This window comes from Delphinus delphis, chromosome 20 (genome assembly GCF_949987515.2).
Source record: "Delphinus delphis chromosome 20, mDelDel1.2, whole genome shotgun sequence".
Taxonomy (NCBI): Eukaryota; Metazoa; Chordata; class Mammalia; order Artiodactyla; family Delphinidae; genus Delphinus; species Delphinus delphis.
Genome location: NC_082702.1, coordinates 40,241,042 through 40,249,273, shown reverse-complemented (window position 1 = coordinate 40,249,273; position 8,232 = coordinate 40,241,042). Strand labels below are relative to the sequence as shown.

The following is an 8,232-nucleotide window of genomic DNA, read 5'->3' as shown; positions in this document are numbered from 1 at the left end:
AGGTGGCAGCCAGAGCTGGGCAAGGCCTGGGCCCCAATCTCCAGAGCGCCTCTCTGCCCGCCTGTGTCCACATCAAACCCTTTGCTCACTGGTCTACTTCAGGAGTCCCCCAAGCTAAACCAATCCCTGCCAGCCCTACCTGGCCTGCAGTGGGCCCAGGCTTGGTTATTTCTTCCTGCAGGAGGTGATGATGGCCTGGGGCACTAGGGACTAAAGAACTCAGAACTGCCTCTGGAGAGACAGACTGAAGTGCTCACCTGTGAAGTTAAAGCAGACAGGGTTGGCCCCCCTCTCCTGCATCCAAGTGGATGGATAGGGAGAGGGGCAAGGGAGGACAGAGGAAAGAGTCTTGGACTGAATTCCAGAAGATCTGGGACAGTGCTCTTACCTTCTGCCTGTACGATCCTGGGCAAGTCACTTAACTCCCTGAGGGGCAGCGTCCCCATCTGGGCATAATCAATGACAGCTGCTGCCAGGGTTGTGAGAATTGCACACGCAGTTTTGTTGGTCCTTGTGTGCGTGGTGTGTCTGCTGGCGGGCATGGCAGAGCCAGGAGAAAGGAGGCAGCCATGTATCCGGGGCACTTTTTGGACCCTGTCTTGCGGAACCAGGGCTCCTGGAAAGCTGAGGAGAGGCACTTCCAAGGATGGCCTGGGAGGGGTCGATGCCAAGCCCTCCTGCGCTGGGGCTCCTGCCCAGCCCAGGCCCTTTCTGCTCCGGAGAGGCAGGGGTAGGGAAACTAACCAGAAAGGTTAGTGCTTCTTCCCGTCCCCCGGAAAGGCAGAATTGGGAAGTCTGAGCCTGCACGGAGACCAGAACTCACCTCTTTGAGCTTCCCAGACAGAGCTGACCGTGAGGATCCCTCTCAGAGATTAGTCTCCACTCGGAGACAGCGCTCCGGCAGCGCCAGGGCGGAGCTGACTGAGCTCCAGATGTCCGGGCGCACACAGCTGTAGGGTCACGTGGCAGCGGCCCCGGCCCCCCTTCCGGCCAACGTTGCATTTGGCCCAGGCCCCGTCCATGGCCGCCCTTGGGACCCCGCGCTGAGCCCCGGAGGCCCCGGCATCCGGGGCCACGCCGCTCCCAAGGGCCGAACGTGTATCAGGATCCCAAGGACCTCCGTGGTGGGTAGGGATGAGTAGAAGGGATTCAGCCTCAACGCGGGAAGAGGGTGGGGCCGAGGCTCCGCGTCTCCCTGATCTGGCTCTGGGGCACCGTGCTAGGCCGGAGCTGAGAGGGTGGGAGTCGGCTATTAGGAGGAACTTCTTGCCCTTTCAGGGTGCCCATCCCGGTGGGGGGTCAGGGCCCAAAGTAGGAGGACAACGGAGGGGGATGAACAGCCGGCAGCTGGAGACCCCAGGCGTGTGGCCTCCCGCGCCCTACCCCCGGGTAGGGCGGGGCCGGAGCCCCTGCCGGCTGCTGGCTTCCTTGTCTTGAGCCCCTGACTGAGTCTCTCCGCAGGGGCCGCGGGCGCCTGCCAGGCGGACATGAGGCGGAGGCTGCGCCTACGCGGAGAAGCGTCGCTCACGCTGCTCCTCGGCGCCGCCCTCGGCCTCCTGCTCTATGCGCAGCGCGATGGCGCGGCCCCGACGACGAACGCGCCGCGAGCTCAAGGGAGGGCGGCGCCGGGGCCCACCCCGGGGCTCCGTGTATTTCAGGCGCCGGACGCGGGCGCAGCCCCGCCGGCCTACGAAGAGGATACGCCGGAGCCGCCCACGCCCACGGGACCTTTTGACTTTGGCCGCTATCTTCGAGCCAAGGACCAGCGGCGCTTCCCTCTCCTCATTAACCAGCCGCACAAGTGCCGAGGAAATGGCGCACCCCCCGGCGGACCCGACCTGCTCATCGCCGTCAAGTCGGTGGCTGCGGACTTCGAGCGGCGCCAAGCAGTGCGCCAGACGTGGGGGGCTGAGGGTCGCGTGCAGGGGGCGCTAGTGCGCCGGGTGTTTTTGCTGGGCGTGCCCCGGGGCGCGGGCACAGACGGGGCAGACGCGGAGGGGGCGGGCACTCGAACGCACTGGAGCGCCCTGCTGCGTGCTGAGAGCCGTGCGTACGCGGACATCCTGCTCTGGGCCTTCGACGACACTTTCTTCAACCTAACGCTCAAGGAGATCCATTTTCTGGCCTGGGCCTCCGCCTACTGCCCCGACGTGCGCTTCGTCTTTAAGGGCGACGCCGACGTGTTTGTGCACGTGGGAAACCTGCTGGAGTTCCTGGCACCAAGGGACCCGGAGCAGGACCTGCTTGCAGGTGACGTGATAGTGCAGGCGCGGCCAATCCGCGTGCGGGCCAGCAAGTACTACATCCCTGAGGCTGTGTACGGCCTGCCCGCCTACCCGGCCTACGCAGGCGGTGGCGGCTTCGTTCTCTCGGGGGCCACGCTGCGCCGCCTGGCCGGTGCCTGCGCGCAGGTTGAGCTTTTCCCCATTGACGACGTCTTTTTGGGCATGTGTCTACAGCGCCTGCGTCTCACGCCTGAGCCTCACCCTGCTTTCCGCACCTTTGGCATCCCTCGACCTTCAGCCGCTCCGCACCTCCGCACCTTCGACCCCTGCTTTTACCGCGAGCTGGTTGTAGTGCACGGGCTCTCGGCTGCTGACATATGGCTTATGTGGCACTTGCTGCACCGGCCACACGGGCCAGCCTGTGCGCGTCCATGGCCTGTCGCTGCGGGTCCCTTCCAGTGGGGCCCCTAGCCACCTGTCACAGCTCTAAGCCCCCCTCATTCAGACCCAGGAGGTAAGTGGGAGGTAGCTTGAAGGGTAGGTTTCCCAGGCGGATTAGTGCTGTGTATGTGGTTCTTCCCCAGAAAGGGGCATCCAGGTGTCTTCCTCCAGAAGGTCCCAGGGAGTGAAGATTGAGGTTGGTTCCTGCTGACACACCCTATTGGGAGGTGATCTGGAACCAATCTAATGGTGGCCCTTTGAGACAGCCAGGGCTGAGGTGGTGGAGAACCAGGCTCTTTGCCAAGCAGGTGAACGTGCTTGGTTCTCCTAGTAGGGATGTGGGTGGGGGTGGGGGTGGCAGAGGCTCATGGAATCTGACCATACTTCTTAGTTTGGAACCCCTAGAGTGAGGCCAACAAATGCAGATCTTTCTCAAGGCTGGACCCCACAGGGATGGGTAGGGGCCTGGCCTCAGTCCTCATGGAACCGGCAGCCATTCTGCCACAACTCAATCTGAAAGTAGGCGTTTTGCTTCCTATTTGCCCCTTCAAACTGCATTCTTAGCCACGTCTAGGTCTTTAGATCTGCTTTCCTGGGGCCAAGCCCTCCTGAGCCCTGGGCTAGCTGGAACATTAGGGATGGAGACACACAGGGACTGAGCGCATTGTCCTACCTAGTCTTCCCCCATATCCAGCTACCCACCTACACCCACACAACTGTGCCATTCTCTCACTGGAGCCTGTGCTACCCCCTTCAGAGGAGCCAAGGAACCTTTTTCTAAGAGGACTCCTCCAGCTGTAAGTTTCCCCATATTCTTCAACCACCCCCTTTCTCAAAAAAATCAACGCCTCCACGCTCATTTTAGTATAAACATCCCAGCAACAGCACATGGGGAGCTGTCGTGGAGGGCATAGGTCTTTATTGGAGGAGGGGTATGGGCAGGGCATGAGGAAGGTTCCCCCATGCTAGGAAGATGGGAACAGTCCTGGCTGCCCCACAGTGGGATGTGTGAGAGTCTCTGGCCAGGCCACAGTCCACACGGGAAGACACTAGTCACAAAGTCATGGGAACGCCACACAAACCTGGCTGTAGGCCCAGGCACCACACAGGCGCCCAGGGCAGGTCCCCTGCACATTCATTGTTAAACTATACAGGATGAGGCTGTACATGAGTTAATTACAAAAGAGTCATATTTACAAAAATCTGTACACACATTTGAAAAACTCACAAAATTGTCATCTATGTATCACAAGTTGCTAGACCAAAATATTAAAAATGGGATAAAATTATACATTTCTCTTCTCAATTCTTTTCAAAAGGATTAATATTTTTAAAGCACATATGCTACTTTCCTTAGCAAGTCCCACGAAGAGACTGAGCAGCCCAGCCCTCCATGAGCCCCAGGTGCCTTGAGCCGCGAATGGGCCCGGCCAGGGGACACTGCCCAGAGCTGAGGCAGGGGGGCCAAGCCCACAGTGCAGAACAGAATGCTGAAACACAAAAAAAGAAGGAAGATGTCTTTGGCTAAAACTTTGGCATTAAAACAAAGAGGCAAACAGGATGGAAACATGCAGCCCTGCCAGCCAGGTTGGGGCAGAGTAGGGGAACAGGCGGCCTTGAAGGCTGGCTCCAAGAGGGGTGGGAACCAGGCCTGGGCACGTACCTTGATGGTAGAAAGTTGTGTTTCAACCAGTTGGGTGTGCCTACTGGGCCTGGCAGGGAGCACGTGCAAGAAAGAAACAGGGAAGGGCAAGTGGGCCACCTTGGCCACAGCCAGCTCATCAAGTAACTAAAGTGGATGTAGTGCAAAAGTTGCAACCAAGTACTACGGACATGCTACCTGCTTGCCTTAAGGGTCATGTGGCAATGTTGGGCCAAAGGCAGGACCCTGTCCTTGTCTGGGTGCCTGTGTCCTCAGCCAGAGAAAGAGCCCCAAGTTTTCCCAATGTGTCAGGGACAGGGGAGACAGAACCCTGTCTCCTTACACGTTAGTCGAGAGCTCCTGGGTCCAGGTATCAAGGCTCAGAGTTTGTGCTTCTCTTTGCAGTCTGTGTCCCCTGTTGGCACCAGCAGGCTGAGATCGCACAGAAGAATATTTGGGCCTCTCACCCCATGGCAGAGCACCCAGCCTGAGCCCCACCTCAAAATATCACAACAGCCCTTCCACACTGGCAAGGTGTCCAAGAAAACCCACAGGGTGGCCTGCTGAACAGGATGCGATACACAGTTCCATGGGGCAGAGGGGCATGGGTGGTGATGTTCCTAGGGGAGTTCCGCAGTTCTCAGGTGGGCACCAGGCCTGGGGGGGCCATAAAGGGTCACTGAGGCAATGTGGTTGTTCTGCATGACCTGTTATGAGAAGAGGACAGCGAATCAAGGGGGAGGAGTTGAAGGGATGTAAGCAGAGCAGGCAATCAGACCCACAAAAACCGGCAGTGGCATCAGTCCTGTGCTGTGACTGAAGAGAAGGGACTTGAGGCAGCTCCTGTGCACAGGGGCTGGAGGTTGTGTGTGCAACCCACCTGCACACGGGGCTGGACTGACCCCTCAACACCCCCCAACTCATGCTAAGGGGGTCATCTCTGCTCCTGTGTCTGCCTGTTTCTCTGGGATATATAAACTTCACCACACCCATTTGTCCAGTCCTTCTGGAACTGCTAGAGGTCTGCTGAAGGTATGGCATCCAGATGGGAAAACAGGGGCAGCCCATTCTTCTCCCAAGCCAGTGGGGCCTCTATAGCCACTCATCCCACAGCACGTTCATTCACATGGCATTTAAAGGCCCCCAACACACCCGGACTGAGCCCCACTTGCTCTGTGGTTACCTTTCCTATTGTACTCACATTTTCAAATATAAATGTGGTATCCCCATTTCCTCTCATCTTGTTGGATTAACCTGCCCAGCAGGGCCCTCAGGCCCTCCCCAATCTCCCTCTCAATCACTTGCCTGTCCTCGCCATGACCACCGGCCACTCAACCCCCAGGGCTTACCTCAAAGATCATCCGCTGAAGACCAAAGCAGAACGTGGAGCCAAATGGGTTGGTGTTGTTTGGGGAGGAGGACCTGAGGCCGGGGAAGCCACAGTTAGAGGGGCAGACAGAGGCCAAGGCCAGGCAGGGCATCCAGTTCCTTTTGGGATGGGGGCTATTAGCCAGTGGTCCCTCATGGCTGTGAGTGTTTCCCACACAGGCCCTTGAGGTCCTAGGCATAGTGATGGGCCTCATTCAAGCACCAAATCCTACATAGTCCAGCTGGCACAGAAAGTTAACATGCAGTTGGACTGGAGTGGTGCAAAGTCAGGAGGGAGAGGGAACGTCAGGCAGGATGCAACCAGGTATTGGGCTGTGAACTAAAGCAGGTTGCAGCTTTGATAGGGAAAAGGGGGCCCAGGACAGCTAGTCAAAACTGCCTCCCTTTCTGAATAACTAGAGGCAAAAAGGTTCCCATACCTGGAGATAGGTGGGAGAGGGGGGAGCTATCCCAAGGGGCAGCCTCTCTGGTGTGAGTAAACATGCAGAACAGCTGGCCTAGTCCTAACACGCAGGGTTGCAGCAGGAAGCATGTTTGTGGCAACATTAGAAGTTTGCCGTTTCTGTCATTAAGCCATACCCACTGCTAGGGCTCCCTGGGCCTTCTGGGCTGTGAGGACCCGGGTGGGGTGATCAGAGGCAGCAACCTCCCGCTCACCTGTGCAGGACAACAGGCTTCTCCACAGGGTGGCCCAGGAGGTCCTGGATGTTGTCCCACTGTAAGAGGGATGCGGGTGACAGGGGATTAGCAGGGACCCGACCCTACCCGTGACAAATGGCTGGCCCAAAGGACATGGGAACCCAGACTGCTGGCAGACTCATGCCTACCTCATTTTCAGACTGCATCAGGTGGGAAAATAGGAGCTTACCTTGCTGTAGGTCGTGCATGTTTCTGTCTGACCATCTGTGTTTTCTGAAAAGACAACACAGGGTGGTTGGTATCTGGCCTGGCCCGGATTCAGTTCCACACCTGCTCAGGTAGATGTCTCAGCCCACCTGTGACCCCAGCCCTAGCCACCCTATGCACTGGGATTGAAGTTTGGAAACCAGCAATCCCATGGTCACAGGATAAGACCTTGAGGGCCTCCAGGAGACTACAGACGAAGAACACTGTGGCCCCCAGAACACAGAGCCCAACCCAGAGGAGCTGAGGCTATGGGCAGGAGCAGGTGGGCAAAGACGCCACAAACCCAACCACTGCCACCCTCTCTGCGTGGATCAATCTCTTCTCATCATGAGAGATTGATTCTAAAATCCTTTCCTTACCCTGAGGACACTGACTACTCACCTCTCTTGACGGTTAGTGGGATCTTGAACTCACAGCGGTGATAACTAGAGAAAGAAGGCAGATGGGTAAAGGCTGAACCCCTTGGGAGGCCTTGACCACCCCCACATCTCAACTCTGCACCCCAGGAAAAACAGGATCAAGCACACTTGCCCAAAGCCCTGGCTCTGGGCCTGACACAGTGTTCCCTGGGAGAGGCCAGATCTGGGCACTGGAGTCAAACCAAAAAGGGCACAGCTTGGGGGCTCTGAAGACCCTATCACCTCAGATAAGAGGCCAAGCTTTCTGAATCTATTTCCCTATTTGTAAAATGGGCATAAATGGAGAGATATAAGGAAATGGGTACTATACCAGGAACAGAGCCAACACTCAGGAAATGTTTGCTTTCCATGAAATAGCAAACATCCAAAGCCACAAGCTCTCTTTCCTGGAGGGGCAGGTACAGGTATACTCACATATTAAAATTATAATGTCCAGGGTAATTGGTGTGTAGGACAAATTTCTTCACTTTGTGTGTATTCGCATCAAAGAGGATGTCCTGGGATAGAAAACAAGGATGCCCAAGTGGGGAAAGTTACTGAGGCAGGGCAGGGGGCTTTCGAGGGCATGTCCAACTTAGAGACACCCACTCCACAATGGGGATGCCCTTGGGGAACAGCTTTCTCCCAAATAACAATCAAGGGGACAGCTGAGGCTGAGTGCGAAGGGATGACGACATACACCGAACCATCTACAGGCCTCGTCATTCCAAACCTTGTACCAGTAGGCCCAAAAGGCACAAGGGACTACAGCTCCCACTGCTTGGGAACTCAAACACGGTCAGGGATATCTTTCCTGACCAAAAACACCTGATAAAAAATGTAACCGAGTGCTTGCTTCAGCAGCACATATACTAAAGTTGGAACGATACAGAGAAGATTAGCATGGCCCCTGCACAAGGATGACATGCAAATTCGTAAAGTGTTCCATATTTTTTAAAAGATGTTAAAAAGGGCTTCCCTGGTGGCGCAGTGGTTGAGAGTCCGCCTGCCAATGCAGGGGACACGGGTTCATGACCCGGTCCGGGAAGATCCCACATGCCGCGGAGCGGCTGGGACTGTGAGCCATGGCCGCTGAGCCTGTGCGTCTGGAGCCTGTGCTCCGCAACAGGAGAGGCCACAACAGTGAGAGGCCCGCGTACCGCAAAAAAAAAAAAAAAAAAAAAAAGTAACCAAGCACGGATTTTGGCTTACAGGCTAACAAGAAGATTCA

General features: G+C 56.7%; 2 protein-coding genes and 1 non-coding gene across 6 annotated transcripts in view; 2 read left to right on the top strand and 1 right to left on the bottom strand.

Annotated features, from left to right (window-relative positions):
• Positions 1 to 1,482: 1,482 nt before the first annotated feature.
• On the top strand, positions 1,483 to 2,935 carry B3GNT9 (UDP-GlcNAc:betaGal beta-1,3-N-acetylglucosaminyltransferase 9). The gene has a single exon (XM_059999413.1). It carries the CDS (start codon positions 1,488 to 1,490, stop codon positions 2,694 to 2,696), a length of 1,209 nt encoding a protein of 402 aa, XP_059855396.1. The 5' UTR covers positions 1,483 to 1,487; the 3' UTR covers positions 2,697 to 2,935.
• Positions 2,936 to 3,578: 643 nt separating this feature from the next.
• The window catches only part of PHAF1 (phagophore assembly factor 1), a 28,193-nt gene continuing 23,539 nt past the window's right edge, over positions 3,579 to 8,232 (bottom strand). For 2 of the 4 annotated variants that reach the window (XM_059999146.2, XM_059999147.2), the window contains 6 exons: positions 7,437 to 7,519; positions 6,985 to 7,028; positions 6,566 to 6,609; positions 6,355 to 6,413; positions 5,658 to 5,730; positions 3,579 to 4,156 (listed from right to left, as the gene is read on the bottom strand). In XM_059999146.2, the coding sequence (XP_059855129.1) occupies positions 3,953 to 4,156; positions 5,658 to 5,730; positions 6,355 to 6,413; positions 6,566 to 6,609; positions 6,985 to 7,028; positions 7,437 to 7,519 (507 nt within the window). In that variant the 3' untranslated portion in view covers positions 3,579 to 3,952. Of the gene's footprint in view, positions 5,016 to 5,657; positions 5,731 to 6,354; positions 6,414 to 6,565; positions 6,610 to 6,984; positions 7,029 to 7,436; positions 7,520 to 8,232 lie in introns of all 4 variants that reach the window. The other 2 variants (XM_059999148.2, XM_059999149.2) reach the window with 1 other exon arrangement.
• LOC132417370 (U6 spliceosomal RNA) lies at positions 7,850 to 7,956 on the top strand. Its single transcript, XR_009517810.1, has one exon. It is a non-coding gene; the product is annotated as a U6 spliceosomal RNA (small nuclear RNA).